We start from the raw sequence: 23,975 nt of genomic DNA on the forward strand, positions 1-23,975 counted from the left end.
TGGAGTGGGATTGAAAAGAGTGAGGGAGTTTGTTCCAGAGGCGGGAGAAAAGAGGAGTGAAGGTGAGCAGAAAGTCTTGATTTTGGCAGTTTAACCATAAGAGGGTTGCAGGCAGATCTTGTGCGACCTGTAGGAATATTTGGGGGACAGAGCCCAGAGAGGGCTGGGGGGGGGGCAAGGCCAGAGAGGAGTTGGTAGAAGACGGAAAGACCACCAACCTGCCTGCGGTGAGTGAGTGAAAGGCCCTTGGAGTTAGCTTCATCGCGGGAGATTCCAATGATTCTGAACGCTTTGGTTTCAACAGCGTGAAGACGGGCTAGGTGTGAGGCAGGAGCACCAGACCAGAGGGGAGAGCAGTATTCCATAGAGCTGTGGATGAAAGCCTTGTATGTGGTGAGGAGCTCAGGTGTGCCAAGGAAGGACTTCGCACGACGGAGGATGCCCAGTCGGCGACTGGCTTTGGAGGCCAGATTTGAAATGTGGTTTTCCCAGGAAATATCATGGCAAATAGTGAGACCCAAAAGCTTGAGTGACAGAACTTCTTGGAGAGGATTATTCAGAAAGTGGATGGGAGGGTTTTCCGGTCGGTCTTTTCGGAGAGACATCGTAAGAGTGTGAGATTTATCAGGATTGAAAGACATGTTCCATTTGTTTGCCCAGTCTGTGATTTTGTCCAGGTCTGCAGAGAGTGAGGAGGCTGCAGACTGCCGATCTGAGGGATGAGGAATGGAGCGACAGAGAGTAGAGTCGTCAGCAAAGAGATAGAGAGGATTTTCAAGAGAGTCAGAGAGATCATTGATGAAGACCAGAAAAAGCACAGGGCCCAGAACACTACCTTGGGGAACTCCAGCCTGAACAGGTAGAGGAGATGAGAGAAACCCATTCAGGGCCACACGTTGACTACGACCAGAGAGGAAGTCCGCCAGCCATGCGTGGAGATTTCCATGGATACCAAAGGAGGAGAGTTTGGTGAGCAGAGCAGGGTGCCAGACCGTATCGAAGGCACGTGAAATGTCAAGGGAGACGGCTCTAATTTCCTGTTTGGCGTTGAGGACCTCCATCCATTGTTGAGAAAGCAGAAGCAGCATGTCCAGAGTAGAGTGACCAGGTCTGAAACCAAATTGATGATATAGGTTTGCGGGGGAAGTTTTGTTTGTGTGGGGTGCAGGGAAAGGTTTGTTTGTGTGGGGTACAGGTGAAGGTTTGTGTGTGGGGGGGGGGGTGGGGGAAGGGAGGGTTTTGGGGGAAGATCTGAGTGTGTGGGGTGCGGGGGGAAGGTTTGTGTGTGGGGGGCGGGGGGAAGGTTTGTGTGTGGGGGGCGGGGGGAAGGTTTGTGTGTTGGGGGCGGGGGGAAGGTTTGTGTGGGGGGGGTGTGGGGGAAGGTTTGTGGGTGTGGGGGAAGGTTTATATGTGTGGGGTGTGTGGGGGAAGGTTTGTGGGTGTGTGGGATGCGGGGGAGGTTTTGAGACGGTGGGATGAGGAGGAAGCTTTAAGAGGGTAGGGTGAAGAGGGATGCAGAAAGGGGGGAACATAAAGCTTTGAGTGGATGGAGTTTGGGGGATGCTTATTCTGATTCCAGATTTCCAACTTTGATAAACGGAGATGAAGATCATGGGATGGGAAATAATATCCCTTCTTGAATCCACGGAGAAACGCTGCACTGACCGCGCAGGGTATGATTGGTGGATCAAGCGCCGAGCAGACAAACACCTTTGAGGAATAACCTGTGTGAGAAGAAATATATATATATATATATATATATATATATATATATATATATATATATATATATATATATATACAGGGGGCTGCAAAAGTAGGTATACAGTAAGGATTATACCAATATTACCAGTATTATAATAGTGGTGCTCGGATTCATTTAATACTAGAATTCATTTAATTCATTAAAATCATTATTACCATTTTTAATATTTTTATTTTCATAATTTTTTTTATAATACATCTATTATTTGCAGGTGAAGTGGAAATGTAATATATATATATATATATATACATATAATACCTTTAGAGGCCATTTTTCCCCGCAAAGCAGGGGTTGGCCTTTTTCGGGAACCGTGGTTGTTGTTGTTTTTCGGTCCCCTTTTTGAAGCAATGTTTTACGGCCGGATGCCCTTCCTGACGCCAACCCTTTTTGCCGCCTTTAACGACAAACAGGGAATTACCAGTGAACTGGTACTCAATTAGCCGACCTCGGAAGGATGACAGGCTGAGTCAACCCCCCTGAAGTGGAAATGTAATGATGGCTGGTAATTCAACGGACGAGGAGCGCAAATGGATTTTGAAACAGTACTGGAAGACAGAGAATAGTGAACGTGTGCGAGAGCAGTGGCGAGAAACATTTGCATCGCCTCCACCAACGAGGCTCACGATTTACCGGATACGTGACAAATTTGAGAGGACGGGGTCTATCCACAACTCGCCGAAGAGTGGTCGACCAGTCACCGTGACAACGCCAGAGAATGCAATGCAAGTCGCCCTGGCATTTACCCAGATCCCTCAGAAATCGAAAAACAGGGCGTCATCCGAATTGGGTATTGAACGCAGATCGTTGGGTCGTTTGATGCACCGTGCAGGACTGAAAATGTACGTGCCACGATTGATACATGGTTTATTAGAGGATGACTCAGATCGGCGTTTACAATTTTGCGAAGCCATCCTGAACGAGGAACGAGAGGGTGACAGCATTCTGCGCAAAATCGTGTGGTCCGATGAAGCAAACTTTAAGCTATCGGGTGCCGTTAATTGGCACAATTGTGTGTACTACGCAACTGAAAACCCTAAAGTCACGATTGAGCAACAGCTCAATCAACCTGGGGTGACAGTGTGGGCTGGCCTGTCCTGCAAAGGTGTCGTTGGACCTATCATTCTGCACAGGACTGTCGATCAACACGTGTATCTGAACATGCTGACGGATACAATCATACCACAGGTGCGCGAACAACAGCAGCAGGACGACTTCTACTTTCAGCAGGATGGGGCGCCACTGCACTTCGCACTCACTGTGCGTGCGCTACTTGACAAAGAATTTCCCAACAGGTGGATTGGACGTCGGGGAGCCGTTGACAGGCCACCACGTTCGCCGGATCTCACCCCTATGGACCTCTTTTTCTGGGGATGTGTAAAAGACAGGGTTTTCGCACGCAAGCCACGTTCTGTTGATGCCGTGATTCAGTTCATATGGGAGGCTTGCCAGGAAATTGATGCTGATAAAGACCTTTGTGCCAGAGTGTGCATGGGTGTCCACACTCGACTAGTGGAGTGTGTGAATGCCGGGGGCAAACAGTTTGAACATTTGAGGGATTAATATGTTTATTATTGATATGTTTATTATTGATATGTTATAATTGATATGCTTGTATAATCAATAAAATACGTTTTGTGCGCACGTTTTGTTTTTCATTACTGTGTACCTACTTTTGCAGCCCCCTGTATATATATACAGGGTGGTCCAGAAACCCTGGGCACATTTTGAAGAACGATACCTGCAACAAACAACTAAGTTTATTATTGTTCTTTGGTGCAAAACAAAACATGATTACTCGTAAATGGATGTGACCGCTTCAACACACACAGGCATCACGTAATACGCAACAGGGTGAGGTGCATCAGGTGGTATGGATCGGGGTGAGCTTCGTTCACTGTGCTGCACATGTTTGTCTTTGCATTAGTTCAGTTCATTATGAATTAGACACCCTAATATGATGGAGGATATCGTGAGACAGAAAATTTGCACTGCACACTTGTATTCTGTATCTGGAAATTCGGCTGAAGTTCACAGACAACTTGTCAAAGAATGTGGCACCGACGCAATTGACAGAAGAACCATCGGCAGAATAAACAAGCAGTTTGATGAAACCGGCAGCATTCTTCCAAAACAGTCACCAGGTAGCCCTCGTACTGTTCGAACTGAGGAAAGCAGAGCGGTTATTCAACAACAACTCGACAGTAACACACCATTATCAACTCGTCGTTTATCAACTTAAAACCCTTAGAGACTTGAAACAATTCATCCGTAATGAGACTGCTGCCTTAACGACTGAAACATGCAGAACTGTGTGTCAGAGTGTTTCGTCACGGCTACAGCTGTGCATAGACAATGAAGGAAAGCAGTTTGAACATTTGAACTGATCTATTTCATGTATATTAGACTGATTTGACTGTTTATTGAGTAATCATGTTTTGTTTTGCACCAAAGAACAATAATAAACTTAGTTGTTTGTTGCAGGTATCGTTCTTCAAAATGTGCCCAGGGTTTCTGGACCACCCTGTATATATATTGTGGTGTAGAAGCAAAACACGTGTGGCATTTCTAAAGGTGATACAATGGTTGAAATGCATTTTCAAATTGATTGCAAATACTTTTAAGGAAGGATGGAGCGTTTATACAAAATGTTGATTCAGTTTGGAGATGTTGAGAGAAGAGGGGCAGGACGGTACGCGAACTTGAAGAGGGGAATTCAAGTGGAAATGAGAATCATTCTGGAGAGAATTTTTCAATTTTTTTTAATGAAGAGTGGAAGAATATAGGATAATTTTGAGGAGGTAGAAGCAATATTCCAGGGAAGAAGGAAACAAAACGAGGAACAAGGAAATAAATAATTTTCAGTCTTTCTATCCAAGAATAGGCCTTCTCAAGCCTTGAACAATATGAAACTCAACAAACAAAACAAATACAACGAATGAATTAACATGAAATGTAGCATGCGATACAACAGCAACACCTAGACAAGACACAATAACATAAAACACGACAAATGCGGTTCGAAAAACTCACCTTCATGACGTGGAAATGAGGAGCTCAGATTTGCACCACACTGCGGAAAACTCCCGAACCGGGAGCAATGTTGTAAATTTTGATATTTTTTTTCTATTTTTTTGTGTAGCCCTAAAACACTTCCCTATATCCCCTAAGTGATGGGGTTTGGGATCATTTAATATTCCGTTATATTAAATGATCCGTTTGGCTATATCTGAGAAAAATGGTGACACACATGCAAACATCTCTGTTATACATTTATAGATTTGACACTGACCACGAACCTGTGCAGACAACCAAACTGCACTGTTTTTTCCTTTTCCATTTCTAGCTTTAGATCCCAGAAAGCATCTCCGAAAAGACAGAATTTCTACCTTCAACAGCATGGAATAAGCAAAAGGACAACCGCCTGTCAGGACATCCTCATGATGACCGGAGTTTTTGACTGGCTCATCTGCATCCAAGACTATGAATCTCGTTTAACCCGGATGCCATTTGTTGGCACCTTGACTTGCAATACTGTCCTTAATTTGGAAATGACGCCAAAAGCCTGAATGATGCCATATAATATTACTCTGAGCTCCTGATTTTGATTTGGAGTATTGTTTGATCGCTAGACGGAGAAGAACTCTCATCTCGAAATGGTCAACGTTTCCGGATCCTCCGTAATGGTGGTTTCATTAGTTTGCTGATTGTAAGCAATTGAAGATCCAGACCAGCTTCTCTTTAATTAATGTACTGCATATTGTTGAAACTTGGAAGAATATGTTTTCGCTTGGCTTTGTAATTTTTTTGTCGAAGTAATAAAAATCTGGTTCACTTCATAAATATTTATGTTTTCATAACAGCTCAAAATCTGGGATTGTAAAGCAGAGAAATATTTACAAAACAGTCAACTTTATCCTGCGTGCGATCAACATTTCTCAAGATGTTGCGTGGGAAGTAAATTGTGACATCATTTCTCATAACCCTTGCAATGAAGCCAATCGGCAGCCATGATTCTATATGATCAATTAAGGCACCAAACATTATATTGTTCAATATTTCAGCTTCCTCAGACTACAATGCATAATTCATTGAAAAACCTTGTTCTCATAATGCTCTTTGTGATGTTTTACTTTGCAACTCTTAGCAATCCAATCAAAGAATGAATTGCATTATAGGCCGAATTGCATAGGGGAAGTGAATCCTCCTTCCTGAAGGGAATAGGTTTGCCACGTAAGGTTGCACAGTCATCCACTGGAGTTTTACATTTGCACTTCCTCCAGAGAATGCATCCTGGACTGGAATTCAATTACCAATTTCAACTGCCGATTGCATCATTACTGAGGCACTGCCGTGCCACTGATGTGGTTCCACGAGTTTGGAATTTGGCCAAAGCGCCAGCACACAACGGCCTACTGTTTTTGAATCCTCAACGTGGGATCTTTAATGTTGATCAGAAACGGCGCAATGTCCCTCCTAAGGACTGCGCGCTCATTTATACAAGGAGCCGGCCCGTAAAGCACCAGGATGATAGTTTATTGCCTGGCCTGGAATCAAACATGGAGAGGTGAAAGGTGAGTGCGCTCCCTGTGGGTTATGCTGTCGATCTGCCATTTCTCCACAAACATTGGAGGCCTTGTACTGACATATCACTAATTTGTTTTAACCCAGGGACTTTACCTCCAGAAACAATTCTCATGAAGCCATAAAATTAATTCACGGTAATTCGGATTCCCATGGAGTAGTGGATGGTACGCTTGCTTTGCAAGTGAGAGAATCCATGTTGATTACTGACTGGGGTAAAACTCTAAGTTTCCTTGTTCCAAAATGCCCCTGTTTACCTAGCAGTGAGTATTGGAACCCGGTCGTTAGTTGGTTCGATTGGTGGATCCTTTCTGGGGTAATGGTTCTGCTGCTGCATGTAGCAGGTGTTCTGGTCTTCTCGGATGTTCCTCGACACCAAGTTACGCTGCTTGCTATCTCAGAGTATGGAGCAGTAGCTCCTACACTGTCAACAAATTTGCGCACCCAGGTGTTTGCCTATGTAGATAAGTGAACTGCCATATTCGACTAGAAAAAGCAAACGTTATTAATCTACAAAGCAATTTCTGAACAAAAAATATGATATAACCTTCTCTTGCTTCGCAAAGAAGTTTTTGATGATTAATTTTTTCCTCTCAACACCTTCAATTTCTCTCAACACATCTTTTTACCTTCACCACCAAAGGTGGACGGAGGTTACATTTTCACCCCTGTCTGTCTGTCTGTGAGTAGGATATCTCAAAATGTTCTAGGCAGATTTGGACGAAACTTGGTGGAGAAGTTGGGTTTGTGACGAGGAATAATTGATTCAATTTTGGTGAAGATCCGGATGCGGATCCAAGTCAGAGTTTTTTGTTTTTTTTAAGTGATTTTTTCACCATTGAGAGAAACACCAAAAATGAGCATGGTATTTCAAAAAGTTGTGGACAAGTTATGACAAACTAGGTGGATGAGAAACTAGTTGGATGAGAAACTAGGTGGATGAGTTGGTTATGTGACAAGAACAACTGATGAGATTTTGGTTCAGGTCCAGATCCAGATCGGGCCTATCAGTGGGATACAAAACGTAAACTGTTCATACCTGACGGAGGTATGTGTTCCACCGAGTGCCATTCTCGTGTTATATGTGCTTGTCAGCTTTTGCCACTTCAGCCGAGTTATTCTACCCAATTTACTGGCTGTAAGTGCAATCATCTTTTCTTTTTTTTTACAAGCACACAGCCGGTGCATCCAGCAGCTATTTCTGACAATAATTTGAGATTTTCCTCCTCGAGAAATGTTGATAAAGTGTAATGTGTCGGGTGAATCACAGTCATGCTGAGATTATAAGTTTTCATTGTTGGCATTTCAACCTTTTTCTATTTTCTTATATTTGCTTTATTCTTACTTTTAGGAGCGGTTCACTCCAGAGTGTAGGTTCAAAGAATCAGTATTCCAGAACTACTATGTCATCTATTCATCAACACTTTACAAGCAGCATGAATCGGGACGAGCCTGGTACCTGGGCCTCAATAAAGAAGGTGGAGCCATGAAAGGGAACCATGTGAAAAAGACAAAGGCTGCTGGGCACTTTCTACCAAAGCCTGTTGAAGGTACATGGGTACTGCTACTCATACTATTATATTATTGATTTACCTTGCTGTTGCATCTATCGTTGCTTCTCCTACCTTTTCTGCTGAAAGTGCAGCAGCAGCAGCTATTATTTCTTCTAATGCTGTTTCTAGCATTAAGAAATGTCTTGTATTTTTTGCTGTTGTTGCTTCCCCATGATAACAAGAAGTTTTGTTGAATGTGCTTCAAAACCTCTTCTCATAATTATTATTTCTCCTGTTTATAATGTTATGGTGACAAAACACTCCGAATGTCATCTGAAGTGGCCTGTTTGTTCATACTGACCTCAAGGCATTCTCTCTTTTTTTTCATTTCATTATATTTCATTCCATTTTCATTCATTCATGAATTCATTCATTCATTCATTTTTCATGAAGCATTCTCTGGCATTTTTCATGAAGCATTCTACTGACCTCAAAGCATTCTCTCTTTTTTTTTAATTTCATTATATTTCATTCATTTTTCATTAATTCATGAATTCATTCATTCATTCATTTTTCATGAAGTTTCATTTATTCTTTTTTTTCTTTCAAGGCATTCCCCCTCAATTCTCATTTTGATAGATGCATTCCTTTTTTGGCATACAAAATATCCATAAGGAATTTCAAGTTGGACATCAAGCTTATCGCTTCCTTCAAAAGAATAGGGAAGTGATAAGGAAGAAAATTAACTGTGGGCCACTTGTCCCTCATTCCTCCTGCCTGTCTTATCTCCATAATGGCACAGGCAAGATAGACTGAATGCCCTTTTCTTTTGCCGCATATTCCTTGTGCCTGTTTTGTAAAGTAGTATTCAACCTGCCCTTCCAAAAATCACTCGTGCCAGATATGTAGTTTCTGCTGTGAATTTCCACAACAGCTTCACCAAATAAAATCTTGTACTCCACCATGAATACCTTTTCATTTGTATTAACTTAAAAACGACATTTTGGAATATAATTACAATAACATAAATACGATCAGTCTTTTTGGTCATTTTCATCACAATGACAGATGGATGCGTGATGAAAAAAAATCCTCTGTAGTTATTTTTCCAATTTTTTTATTTTCTTCAACAATAGAAAGGAGCACTGTGCTCCAATACTTACAGTAGGTTGTTAAATAGTATGGAATTTTTCAGAAGGTTACAAATAAGCAAATGGACAGATAAAAATGGAAAAAATCTGGTACTATCGTACAAGTTCATTTCAAACAAAACCTAGAAGCATCTCAAATGCAAAGCCCATACACGTCTGCTTTGTCCTCAAACTAAACTTGACGAAAACAACAGAGGGGTGGGCCAATCGTATGCTCACAAATCTGGAGTGACCAGAGGAACTTCCCCCTTCCCGGGGTGTCAACAGGAAGGGAGCAGGGGTTGGAAGGCCATCTTATGTTACATACTGTATATATAATGATGCTCTACTTTCCCTTACTCGCCTGGCTCCCACACGGTTCGACAACAAGTATGAAGACAAGACACCTTACCTTGTCCGAGGCACGAAAGATAACAACACCATCTTCTTCCAGTTGTGTCCAAATTCCCAGAGCATCATATTTCCTAGCACAGATCCATAGTTACAGGTGAACATAATGTCTGATAACGACACAAAATGGTGCTATATCTTAATTCTAATGTCTGACCTCCACCACTCATGACTGATATGTATGTATATATATGTATGTATATATATATATATATATATATATATATATATATATATATATATATATATGTATGTATATATATATATATATATATATATATATATATATATATATATATATATATATATATATATATATATACATATATATATATATATATATATATTGTTACGGACGCGGTTTAGATGTTATTTTTGACCGAGCGGTTGGTATGACCGCGACCGAACAGTTATTCCCCGACTAGACCCCGATTCCACCCAGACGTTGACCAAATCACGCTATGCTAAATCAATGATGGAAAGGACACAATGACGGGGATAGATGAAACGACGCAAGGGGTACAGTTCTCAAGACCTCCGGAGGAGGGTATAATTACAGTGGTGGAGAAAAGGGGGTAGATTACACGGTAGTGAGGTAAAGACACAGAAGAGATGGGCACTTAATTACAGTCTTATTTTATCCCAGACAGACCACAGACAAACGGGACAAGGCTGACTTACACAGGGATTGATGGCAGGAATGGACAGGTAGTCGATAGCACAAGGTGCACCTTGGCTCGGGGACAGGATCAAGCACGGTCCAAGAGATGCAGGGAGGTCTCACTGCGCTCGGAAGGGACGTCTCTCTTGCTTCAAGCTCAGCGCGCATCTGACGTCACCTCCCTCTTCCTGCGCATGCTCAGCGGGGAGTGACACGCCCTCGGCTGGTTGGCTCCGCCCCAGATGGGACCGGTCCGCCGCTCCCATTGGGTGCGGGGGTTACCGGGCTCCGCCCTTGATGAGGAGCTGACAGGGAGCCCCTATTTGGTAACCCCGTCGAGCACATGTTCGATGGCGGCTCGCTGGGAAGGCCTCATGCCCTCCCAACACCCCTTACCAACCAAGCCGGAGTGAGGACGCGCACTCCCTGTGCACGCCGCCGCCGTTGCTGTTGTTGTTGTTGTTGTTGCTGAACCGTGAGGAAGGGCTGCGGGGAGGTATTGGGAGGTCCTAAACTTCCTAACGGTGCCATACAATCACATTCTGGTGCAACGAAGGGTCAGAATTAATGGAAATGAGTCCTTAACTGACATAGACTAAGAATAACTAGCAAGATGTCCTATAGTTGTCTTACATGAGATGCGGTGAACCTGGGCACGACATTTAATGGGGGAAATAAGGGGAGGTCGGGTCTACAGAGTGTTGTTTACAGAAAATGGGACTAGGGAATGGGGGATTGGGGATAGTTGGGAAGTATTGAGGAAATAGGGGAATATTTACAAGCGGATATGGATGGATGCAAATCCCATATCCGCAACATTGCACCCTTCTCTACCTCGGGGCGTGCCGACCCGATAAATTTTTACCTACTTTAGTGTGGCACTCAGATGTAGTTCCCTCTACTATTAACTCAACCCTGAGTGCAACAGTTTTACAGATGTTCACAAATGAGTAAATATGTCCCCCTGCGACGTTGCACCCTTCTCCTAACAGAAACACACCCACAGGATAACCGAATCGTGGAAAGCATCCTCAAACTAAACATACAGCCGGTAGGGAGCATCATTTACACAAGACTACACTGATATTTACACTACGATCCAGGACCTGTTCCTTGAGGAACACATGCAGATGTTATGCATAGAGAGAGAGAGAGCACGCATGCCAGCATCGATACACCAACCCACGAGTGCCCTGTGGCCCTACGGCCTTTAATAATGTGCAGAGCACCCCGTCCAAGCACCAAAAGCACCACCCCATTATGCACAGTCAGCACCATCCGGTGCACCAATAAAGTATTCAATAATAAAAGCACAATCAAGTGTCCATGGTCACCGGTGGTGTCGCAGCCGGCCGATGTTCTGCCGCTGGTCTTGCCTTCATGGAGTGCACTTGGCCTTCTGGCTTCTTTAGAAATAAAGAAAGGTGCCAACTGCGTCCATTTCTAAATTGTGGCCGTCAGGGGGGCCAACTAAAAGTGGTTCACCTGTATGGCATAGGTGCCACGTTGACCCAGAGGTCCATCCACGGGTGGTGCTTGACCGCAAAAGAACTGCGGTCCATTGTGGGCGGCCACAAAAATTGCGGTCCATATGGTGTATCGATCCAGGCAGCAAGCAGCGGAAGTACAGGCCCACAACTGCGGAGCCAGCACCTCTCTCTCCTCTCTCTCTCTGCCCCAAAGCCAGATCCTCGGAGGTGGGAGACAAAAGAAGACAAGTGAGTAAGGTGGTAAGGGCGCAAAAGTGCATGCAATATAAGGTAATGCACACTGGGGGCACATGGGAACCAGGTGAGACAGGTACGTTCCTACCGTACGCCCCCCCCCCCCCCCCACCAGGTAACCTACATTGCCCCTCCCTTACCCCTTACTGTATCCACAAAACACAACACTACCCATAAACATCTACTTTACACATCAACAAACGTCCCTACTGTCTTCCCCATTCCTCCCATAAACCAAATTCGTCTTCTCTCCCTCCTAACCAATCAAATTTGCCATTTCCAACTCTCATCAAAATTTGCCATCTCCAACTCAACATCAAAATTTGCCATCACCAATTCATCATCAGTCCCTCCTAAGGAGGGAGAGATGGAATCACCCCAATGTCTCATCCACGTCGTGATGCGTCTCACAAATCCACACAGCAATTCTCCCTTCCTGCAACACAGAACAAAGGAACACAGGTGTGGAGTCATCATCATTACCTCAGGTAAGTGGCTGCGTATGGTGCGACAGGTTCATCAATCCTAACTATTTCCTAAATGACTTTAACAACTTTACATTACCCGAGGTCTTTCCCTGCCAATCCATTGGCCAACTTACACTATGGGTTCTAAAAACCAATTCCCATTGACCAAACTGTGGTGCTTCTCAAGTTGGGGTCTCACTCCCCCGATTCATCACTCGGTGCCCCCGCACAATTTCGGTGGCTGGGTCGTGTGACGCTCCCAGCTGGTCCGCCCACCTGCACACCTCCACCACTGTTGTTGCCTACCGAGCTCACCTGCTCCTCACCCTAACCTAACTAACTGGGGAAGGCCCTCTCGCACTCTCACCCCCTCAGTGCCCTCTCTGGCACAGGCTGCCCGATCCACACCCGGGATCCTCAGGCACCCACTGACACTAACGGCTCCCAGAGCCCACCTGCGGCCTCACCTGGCCGACATCTAACAGTGGCGGAGTGCCCAACCATTCACACTCATACTAACAGGCCACACGACCAGCCAATTTCACCACACCAATGCACCCATCCACAATACCATTCTGCATCCGCACCACAAATGCCAATATCCAACCACAATTTACCTATACCTTCTAACTATTCTTTAAACTACCCTCCCCGGGTACTCGTGAAAAGGGGTCCACTCTTCCCCCATCCACACCTTCGCACCATGCACACCACTCCGTACCACTTACTCCAACTCTCTCCACACCACTCATTCTCCGCTCCATATATTTCACACACCTGTACTTGCACACCTGTGCTCTCATACTTGGTGCCGCCTGCACCCTTCTCTCCCCCAAGCGCATTCGCGCTGATCCACAACACTCACTACTCACCATGACACTCATCCGCAATGCTCTCTCATTCATCACTTGTACACTCACACACACCTCGGAGCATTGCCTCACCGATGCCTCATTTGAAGCTGCTCACCAGCACTTCCATTCACACTGCATCATCTGCTCTGTCTACTCCCTTCTAAAACTCGCGCTCCTCCGTCTTCCCTTACACTCAGCGCTCCCACATCATTATCAAACACTAAGCTACTACGTCCCCACTACAGGTATCAAGTCTCTTACTTAAATCTTGTCACCTATAGTCACCTCTAGTCCCTATCAATATAACCAAGCCCTCCCTGGCTCGGTTGTCATAGCCACCCCATAAACTATTGCGCATTTGCCCCCATCATGGGAAGGGTGGCAGGGATGCCACCCTTACCCACCGTCATACGGCGCGAGTGGGACCTTGTGGGACCACCTCGTATGTGAGTCGTTGCCCGCCTGCCGGACCCCGTGCGTCGCCCCTTGCGGGGTCAGCGCGGGGCCGAACCGGCCGGGCCCCCACAGTACATTACCCCCAAGGGGCTCCCGTGCCTCCCCTGTCCCTCTAAAAACTACCCCTGTTGGTGTCGATGCATGGGTCACGCTTCCGCAACCCGCTACCCATTCCATACCACCACAACCTTGCTCACTCACACCTCGCACCTCTCCCATCACCGGACCCTCTCGCTCGCACCCTCGTTCCATACACTCCGGACCAGCCATACACCTCACTCTTGGCCCCTCACGAACATCCGGGTCCATCTCGACCCCCAAGCTTATTAAATCACCTGGCGCATCATACGCACGACCATATTGGTCACTACTTACACCGGGTCCTCTTTCTCTTCGCTTCTCCTCCATCACCTGCGAATCCCTCATCCGGTTAATGAGCACATCATCACGATCCGAACACAGACTTTGGACCAATTCTTTTACTTCCTCCTTTATCTCTTTCTTATCCTCTCTCCGTCGCTTCTTAATTTCGCTCACCCCCTTCTTCCACTTCTTCTAATTTCTGCTTCACCTCCTTCATCTCCTCGTGCGCCCCCTTAAGTTCTTCCTCTAACTCCACCTTATTTTTTTATATGTGCTCCCACACCTCCCGCTCTTTAACCTCCATCACCTCTACCACCTTGTTCATTTTCCTCGTCAGGTCCTCATGTACCGTCTGACACTCTTTTTTAATTACCCCTACGTCCTTTTTCATCTCCTTCTGTGTCGATTTTAAACCCTCTATTACCGCTGTGTTCTTCTTTACCTGGTCCCCCAACTCCTTTTGTCCCACTGTCAGTTGTTCTACTCCCAGCGTCAACTCCTCTATACCACCTTGCAATTTTACAGTCCCCTTTCTCACCTCCTTCTCCATGCGCTCCTTACAGTGCCTCACCTCCTCGCGCACTCCTCCGACCTCCTCACTCACACCTCTTCTGATCTCCTCTCCCATCACTTGCATCTCCTGCCCAGATGCCACCCTCATCTGCTCCATTTCCTCCCTGTGAGCATCCAATTTAGTTTCTACCCCCATTCTGACCCCCTCTATCTGCTGCCCCATTTGTTTAACTTCCCTTTCCGCTTGGTCCCTCATGTCCCTCAATTTGCCTTCCATACTGTTTTCTAACCCCTCTAACCCCTTTTTCATCCCTTCCATTTGATTCTCTTGAGCGGCCATTCTGTTTTCTACCCCCGTTAACCCCTCCTGTATTTCCCCTAATCTATTGTCTAATCCCTCAAATTTGTTTCCTAATCCCTCTATTCTACTCCCTAATCCTCCGATCTGGACCCCCATGGCCTCCCTCAATTTCTCGCTATTGGACCCCATGTCCTCCCTCAATTTCTCGCTATTGGACCCCATTACCCCCATTTGCTCACTCTGAGCCTCTATACTGTTTTTCAAACCTCCAATTTGGTCTCCCATTTGTCCCATAAGGGCCCTCATTTGCAGGAAAAAAAGGTTCGAATCCACCAGCGGCGCTGCTACGGTCGCGGGCGCAGTCGCCGTAGCCATGTGCGAGGCGCCATTTTGCGCGCCCGTAACCTCGTGCGTGAGGACGCCATTTTGCGAACCTGCCGCCCTCACTGCTTCGCTCTCCTCATGTCCCTCAATTTGGTCCTGGATCGACCCTGCCTCACTCTCCTCTACCGGAACCCAGCCGTCTTGATCTGCCATAGCGCGACTTTCAAAATTCGGGTTTTTTTTGTAAAACAAAATCAAATTTCGGTGTCTTTATAATTTTGACCAAATTTTTTCCTAGATGTTTTTTTAAAAATTTGGTTCGGGCCTCGAATCTCACTCCTCGACACCAATTGTTACGGATCGCGGTTAGATGTTATTTCGACCGAGCGGATGGTCCACCGCGACCTAACAGTTCCCCCGATTCTTCCCCAACTCACCCGATTCCACCCAAACGTTGACCAAATCGCGCTATGCTAAATCAATGATGGAAAGGACACAACGACTGGGATAGATGAAACGACGCAAGGGGTACAGTTCTCAAGACCTCCGGAGGAGGATATAATTACAGTGGTGGAGAAAAGGGGTAGATTACAAGGTAGTGAGGTAAAGACACAGAAGAGATAGGCACTTAAATACAATCTTATTTTATCCCAGACAGACCACAGACAAACGGGACAAGGCTGACTTACACAGGGATTGATGGCAGGAAGGGACAGGTAGTCGATAGCACAAGGTGCACCTTGGCTCGGGGACAGGATCAAGCACGGTCCAAGAGATGCAGGGAGGTCTCACTGCGCTCGGAAGGGACGTCTCTCTTGCTTCTAGCTCAGCGCGCATCTGACGTCACCTCCCTCTTCCTGCGCATGCTCAGCGGGGAGTGACACGCCCTCGGCTGGTTGGCTCCGCCCCAGATGGGACCGGTCCGCCGCTCCCATTGGGTGCGGGGGTTACCGGGCTCCACCCTTGACGAGGAGCTGACAGGGAGCCCCTATTTGGTAACCCCGTCGAGCACATGTTCGATGGCGGCTCGCTGGGAAGGCCTCATGCCCTCCCAACACCCCCTACCAACCAAGCCGGAGTGAGGACGCGCACTCCCTGTGCACGCGCCGCCGTTGCTGTTGTTGTTGTTGTTGTTGCTGAACCGTGAGGAAGAGCTGCGGGGAGGTATTGGGAAGTCCTAAACTTCCTAACGGTGCCATACAATCACATTCTGGTGCAACGAAGGGTCAGAATTAATGGAAACGAGTCCTTAACTGACATAGACTAAGAATAACTAGCAAGATGTCCTATAGTTGTCTTACATGAGATGCGGTGAACCTGGGCACGACATTTAATGGGGGAAATAAGGGGAGGTCGGGTCTACAGAGTGTTGTTTACAGAAAATGGGACTAGGGAATGGGGGATTGGGGATAGTTGGGAAGTATTGAGGAAATAGGGGAATATTTACAAGCGGATATGGATGGATGCAAATCCCATATCCGCAACAATATATATATATATATATAAATAAATATATATATGTATATTGTATATATATGTATGTATATAAATATATATATATATATGTATATATATGTATATATAAATAAATAAACATAAATAATAAACATAAAAACATAAACAATATATAAATAAAAAGTGAAGGGGTCTGAATACTTTCTGAATGCACTGTATTTCATGAACATAAATACAGGGTGAGCCAGAAATATGGTTATTTTTAACACTCATGTAAAGGTAATAAAAAGTTGTATTTCAAAACAAATTCTTACAAGAAAGTGAAGTGCATAACATGCCATTTATTTGTGGAAAAGAACATCTGGGAGATGCGCACCATTTCGTCTGACACATTCCTCCAATCTTGGACATCAATTATTCATGACGTTCTGCAACATGGCCACGTCAATATCATTGATTTAGCGTCTGATGCTTTCCTTAAGTTAATGAAGAGTTTGTGAACCGTTAACATACATTTTGTCCTTTAGATATGACCACATGAAATAATCACATGTAGTCAAACCGGGTGACCTCGCTGGCCATGGAATATCGCCGTTTCTGGAAATGACATGCTTTGGAAAGAGCGCCCTACAGTAGTCATGGACACTCTTGTGGTGTGGGAGGTTGTACTATCTTGCTGAAACCACGTCATTGGGCTCACAACTGCAAATCTGTTTTATTCTCTGGAGAGGAAGCTAGAAACAATATCGGTATATCGAGCTGCAGTAACATTAACGGCATTTCCGTTATCGTTCTCAAAGAAGTAAGGCCCTATGATGCCGAACGACGAAAGTGCACACCACACTGTGACCTTGGGACTGTGTAACAGTTTCGTGTGCATTTCTCTTGGGTTTTCAGCTGCCCAAAAACGAGAATTTTGCTTGTTGACATCGCCTCACTGATGAAAATGTGCTTCATCAGACATGAACAAATTGTTAGCAATGTTTTGGTTTTCATTTCCGTCCATAAATGAAAGCATTTGCTCACAAAAATTTTTGCGGGCAATCTCATCATCTTGGCTTAATTCCTGGACAGTTTGAATTTTATTGGGATAAAAGTTTAAATCCTTATCCAATATAGTGTAATCAATATAGTGACGTGTGAGAAATTCTTAAGACCGCATGCTTTTGGCTGGAGCGATGCGGACTTCTCAAAACTGACTCCCTTACACGCTCAATGTTTTGTGCCATTCTCAATGATTTGGGTGCTCCCGGCGGTTTCTCTTTTAAAGTTGAACCGGTCGTGTGTGTGTGTGTGTGTGTGTGTGTGTGTGTGTGTGTGTGTGTGTGTGTGTGTGTGTGTGTGTGTGTGTGTGTGTGTGTGTGTGTGTGTGTGTGTGTGTGTATGTGTGTGTGTGTGTATGTGTTTATAAACAGTGCCCCAAGTGGCATTGAAGTGAGGAGTGAAGCTTGCCTCAAGGAAGTAAACAAGCAAACAAATTTGGTTTTCTATATATAGGATGATCCATTGCCGACATGTCTTTGACATACACTGCTGTGCAAAAGCCTTAGACACATCCAGGATTTACAATATATGTATGTTATGAGCATCAACAATTTATTCAAAACCACCACTAGTGTTTTCTACTATTACAGCAATGTTGACTAATTAATGCATCTTAGTTTGGGTGAGACGAAACCAAACATGTCATTTATCAATCTTTAATTCACATTGATCAGAATCTTCAAAAATTTGTGATCACAACAACTAAAAGTAAACGATGCATGAGCAGCTAATATGAAATATTGTTGTCGCTAATCCATCGCATTTACCAATCAGATGTTATTCATGACTCATTGTCAGGAGTTCCTCATCATTAGCATCAGGTGTTCCTCTCGACACATCCATGAAGGTCAAAACTCACTTTTCATACTGCAAAATACAGATCTATCAGGATTAAATATAAGCTTAAAGCAAAATGGCTAAAATTTAAAAAGATCATCATAAAATTGTGTTTCTGCAAAAGAAAGAAAACCATTGAGTGAAACAGCTCACATTACTCCATTTTCAAGGTGTGTTATCTAAATCACAATCAACAAGTACAGAGAAACATCATCTGTAATTGACAACCCCAGGAATGAAAGACCCAAAAAGCTGTCTAGCCAGGATGAGAAATAGTTGAAGACAATATCATTAAGGAATAGAAAGGACACAAATGTTAACTTGGCAACAGAACGACTCGGGTGTCGTTGTCCATCCATCAACAGTAGGAAGGTCACTTTTTAAATCCGGACTTAAAGGAAGTGTTGTGGTAAGAAAACCTCTGTTAAGAAAGGGGAACAAGACTAAAAGGGTAAAATATGCACAAGAACACAGGAATTGGACGATGGAACAATGTCCTAAAGTACTGTTATGAATTTTGTAGAGCAACATCTAGAGCTAGGTAGATCTGTATAGGTAGGTATTCGACTGTCGTGACAGGGACTCTACATGGAATAAGTTCTTGATGTTTAGGCGTTTGTCGGGGTAATATGTATGATTGTGGATCTACCTGGAGATTCGGGTGTTAAATAGTGAGGGATTAAAGGTAACGCCCCTGTGAGTTTCACCTAGTAGTCAAACCTTTGTCCATTATGGCACTCCAAACCACATAAACATTAGTTAGGTCCTTAGCGCAACATTAAATAATTCCTTTCCCTGACAATGACTTCGGAACAAACGGACAGGAAACCAGGCTAGGACACCGCCGATGATGGCCGCAGCCAGCTACACCTCCGCTGGGCCTCGAGTGCCACGTGCTATCACAACACTACAGGCCTGTGATTCGGTGGAGGGCACTGATTGGGTGGCGCACCAAGGAACGTGACGTCACCAGCGAGGTTATTTAAGGGAGCGCCGAACGCTCTCTTGGTTCTTCTTTCTTCTTGTTCTCTTGCCTCTCTGGCGTCTGGCAGTGCAGCTTTTGGTCTCTTGTGGTTCATGCTTTTAGTTGCGCAGCAGTTGAGAAGAGTTCTGCAGAAGAATTGGCTGCCAGCACTCCCGCAGAGAGTTCACTTCAGTTGAGCCGGAGGAGTTGAGTTGAGACCAGTCCCGGAGCGAGTTGGAGGGACGAGACGTGCAGTCAAACCTGCGTTCTCCCCGTTCCTGTCTTTTCGTGCTTCGTGTGGGGATCGATCTTGGGTGAAGCCGCTGGCCTGCGTTGGGTGCCTTGGAGATTGGTGCACCGACCTCGTGGGCGGCGAGAGGATCGGAGCTTGGAGAAGGCCTGGTGGCGGCTGAGCGCGGCCGTGTTACAAGAAGACGACAGAGACAGATAAGCCCGGGCTCCGCGTACACTGTACACGATGTGACGTGTTTCTTTTGTAATTCATAATCTCCCTCGTATCGTGTTTGATATCTGTTGTGTGTGGGATCCCAATTTAGGCTTCTGATTAGAGTTATTACCGGCGCGGGCTTTTTCACTGTCTTTACTTTTCATTAATAAATCCTTGTATTATTTTCTGTATATATCTGAACGCAGTTTCCTGGGTGTTTCATTTTAATAGATAAGGCTGCGGAGCTTGCTGTGTCCGCCATTCCGCGCGTTTAACTTTGTGTTGATTTGGAATCCGCCATTGAGTTTTCGCCTCGGGAGTGTAAAGCCTCGCAATCGGCCATCCGCAACTGTGGTGTTAATCGCGGTTGCGTAACAAGTGGTGTCAGGAGTGTAGGATTCGAACCCGTCGGACAAATTTTTTTGTCCGCGGCGAGACATCGACACGGTCGGGCGTGCATTGCGCCCGACGTTCGAACGCAAGATTTTTATAGTCGAGGCGGAGAAATTTAATAATCAATTGGGCAAACGGAGCGCGATATCGCGTCTTCGTCAAATTTAAATTGTTTCAGGAATTATTAAAACTAGGGCATGCCCGTACTATATCTATATCTAAAATTATATCCCCCCCCCCCCCCTCTATTTACATGAAATGGTTTGGTCCAAAGCGAACGGCTTGCGAGTACGGTGACAATCCCCCCCCTCTATTTACATGAAATGGTTTGGTCCAAAGCGAACGGCTTGCGGAGTTTGGTAAAGAAATCGCCATAGCGTGCCCAAACGCGCAGGAAAGCGAAAGAATCGCAAATTAGTTTTTATTAGTTTTAAAACATAGTTTAACGCCAACATAGCGCCAACATAGTTGTGAAATAAATGAATACGCTCTCAAATGTGCCGTCCGAGGCAGAGTCTGTTCGCCACGTTCGGCACACGTGATAGCTCGCTGCTCTCTGATTGGTTGAATCGTTTTTTGGACATAGCTCGGTAACTACTTGTCCGATTAATTTCAAACCTTGAAAAGGCACATCCTCGGGTCCCCAGCAATATACCTGGCAAGTTGCAAGTATATCGGACCCGTTGTTGTCGAGAAACAGCGGTCACAGACAAACAAACAAACACACACACAGACACACAGACACACAGACACACACACACACACACACACACACACAGAGATTGCTGGAATTATAGATAGATAAATACGCGCGCGGGAAACAATCTTCCGGAAAGCGGATGTCGGAAATTGATGAGATGGAAGTACGCAGCGAGGCCTCCGTCAGCGTCGGGAGTGAGCCGGAAATAGGGGAATTAGATGTCGAGGTGAGCCTTGGAACCTCCCACGTCCCGAGCACCAACTTATCCCCCTCCCCCACCGGGAAGCCGGGAACAAGTGGGATGGCCCCTAGAGACGACCAGGCTTTAATGAAATTTTTAAAGGAATTAATGGATGCTCAGAGTATTAAAATTGATGGGCTGGAAAACAAAATGGGAAAGCAGATGGGAGATATGAACGCACAGGGTGAGCGAATCCTTGCAGAAATTCGGGGAATGAGTGATCGATTGGAGGAACAAATTGAAGGGATGGAAAATAAAATGGAGTCGCAGGGGAAGGAATGGAGGGAAGGACTGAAGGACATGAGTGACCAAATTAATGGATTGAAAGGGGAAATGAATGCTCAGAACGAGCAATTGGAGAACAAAATTAATGCCCAAACAAAAAACATGGAGGGGCAAATGGATAGATTAAAGGAGGGTTTGAAAGAACAGATCGAAGGGATGGAAGCTAAATTGGGAATGGGAGAGAGTACGGCCCATGCAGATGTGCATGTTGCTCACGAGCAGGGAATTGCACCGGGAATGGCAATTGTGGCAAGTGTACAGGTGAGCGGGGAATGTCCACAGGTAGATGGAGAGACTGCAGGTGTACAGGTAGATGGGGAATGCCTGCAGGTAAACGTGGAGTGTCCACAGGTGAGCGGGGAGTGCCCACAGGTGAAGGGGGAAGGAAATTTGGAATGTGAGAGTTGTAATGGGGAATGTTTCCCACATTCTGGCCTGGTTGTTTATCGGGACCGTGTGGATGTCACAACACCCCAACCGGGGGATGAATTTGGAATTGTGCAGCACCAGGGCGGTGGTGCGGAGCAAGAGGGGGTAGAGTTTTTGGGGGTCCATGCGATAGAGCCGGACCGGGTATTTATTGGGGATATTGATCAAAGCCTGGCGGGGCCAGGAATGATTGGTAATGATGATGATGATGAGGATGATTTGATCCAGCGGCTGGAGACCTGTGACAGTCCCATGGAGGTAGAGCTTGTTCAGGCCCAAAGGAGCCTGGGTGATGAGGTGAGTTGGTCCGAGGAGGTGGTTGGAATGACCGAGGGGACGCTCACCGTACACTGCTATTTGGAAACAGAGGCTCCAAAATTGGACAACCAGTTGGGGGAGTGTGTTGGCTCCGGGCTGGATTTGGATCTTGGAGGATCGGGAGATAGAGCTTCTGGAGATTTGGTCCCTGTAGGGAATTTGGATCAACTGCAGGGAGGGGCAGAACAACCGGGGGCAGAGGTTGTTCCCTGCAGCTGCGGTTTGGCAGTGGGAATGAAAATTTGTAAAAGAAAATTTAAAATAAAATTACAATGGGAAATTGATTTGGAGCAGCCATGGTGGGGATTGGTTCCCGGGCTGCGGGATTTGGACATGGAGAGGTCATGGGTGATGGCCTCGGGCAAAAGTTGCCTCTTTCAAAATTTGGGTATGCCGGCCAGCTGGGGGGCTGTGATGGCGAGATTTGGACGTGGGGTCCAGCCTTGGGTGTCGAGGTACGACCTGGGTCCCACGGGGGGTCTGGTGGAGTGTGGCGTCCCTTGTCCGTCGGGGCGCCATCCGAGCCGGCGGCTCGGGCCGGCAGGGTCACCTGACCCTGGTGGGGGTTAAGACCTCCAGAGGGGTCCGAGGTGGTTTCTCAAGCCTGGGTTGGCATTTATTGAGGACCACTAGGGGGAGGTGTTGTGGGTCGCGCTTTGGTGGTGGCACCGCAGATGGCCAGCTTGGGCCTGATGTAGTGATCACCCGGGCATGCGACCTGACACCCTCTCCCTGAGACTTTGGGACAACTAGCATGTTGGGACCTGACGCAGGAGGTGGAACAGCTGACGGAGGGACAAAAAGGACTAACGGAGCAGGTTCAAAGGAACACTGCAGTATTAGGAGGGTTAAAGGCGACACAGAAAGAACTAAAAGATGACTTGATAGCGACGAAGAGGGAATGTCAGATGGTACGTGAGGGACTGACAACGAGGTTGGACGAGGTGGTAGAGGTAATGGAGACGAAGGACGGCAGGTGAGGACGCACATGGAAACGGTCAAGGTAGCCTTGGAGGACGAGCTTGAGGAGACGTACCGGGGAATAAAAGAGGTGAAGCAGAAATTAGAAGAAGTGGAAGAAGGGGTGAGCGAAATTAAGAAGCGACGGAGAGGGGATAAGAAAGAGATAAAAGAGGAGATAAAAGAATTGGTCCAAAGTCTGTGTTTGGATCGTGATGATGTGCTCATTAACCGGATGAGGGATTCGCAGGTGATGGAGGAGAAGCGAAGAGGAAGAGGACCCGGTGTAAGTGGTGACCAATATGGTCGTGCGTATGATGCGCCAGGGGATTTAAGAAGCTTGGGGGTCGAGATGGACCCGGGTGTTCGTGAGAGGCCGTGGGTGAAGTGTGCGACAGGTCTGGTGTGCGAAAGAGGAGGTGTGCAAGAAAGTCCGACTCTGGGGTGTGTGAGGAAAAAGTGCGTGCCAAGGAGTGAGGGTGCTGGCGAGAGTGAGTCGGTCGTAGCGCGTGTGCGAGGGAGCACATGGAAGCGCGGTGTGGTAAGTGTTACAGAGGGTGTGACGGGAGAATGTGCGCAGGAGTGTGCGCGAGAGAGGTGTGTGACGGACAGGTGCATGAGGAAAGAGTGCGCTGTCAAGAGTAAGGGTGAGTGCGCTGTCAAGAATGGAGGTGAGAGTAGTGAGAGTGACAAGGAGAGTGAGTTGGTTGTGACAGGTGAGCGAGGATGTACACCTGGGATGGAAGGATGCACACCTGGAATGGTAGAGCGTGAGTGGGAATGCACGCTGGAGTTGGTAGTGAGGCACGTGGTTGGGTGTGCGAATGAGAGCACACCTGTGATTGTCACAGAGGAGGT

The 23,975-nt window shown here is 46.1% G+C and overlaps 1 protein-coding gene across 1 annotated transcript in view; it reads left to right on the plus strand.

Annotated features, from left to right (window-relative positions):
* The window catches only part of LOC144893542 (fibroblast growth factor 14-like), a 203,370-nt gene that overhangs the window by 135,817 nt on the left and 43,578 nt on the right, over positions 1-23,975 (plus strand). Inside the window, exon 4 of the mRNA XM_078784036.1 lies at positions 7,698-7,896. Within this exon, the coding sequence (XP_078640162.1) occupies positions 7,698-7,896 (199 nt within the window). The remainder of the gene's footprint in view (positions 1-7,697; positions 7,897-23,975) is intronic.

The sequence above is a fragment of the Myxine glutinosa genome, chromosome 1, assembly GCF_964187855.1.
Source record: "Myxine glutinosa chromosome 1, kmMyxGlut1.1, whole genome shotgun sequence".
Classification (NCBI taxonomy): Eukaryota; Metazoa; Chordata; class Myxini; order Myxiniformes; family Myxinidae; genus Myxine; species Myxine glutinosa.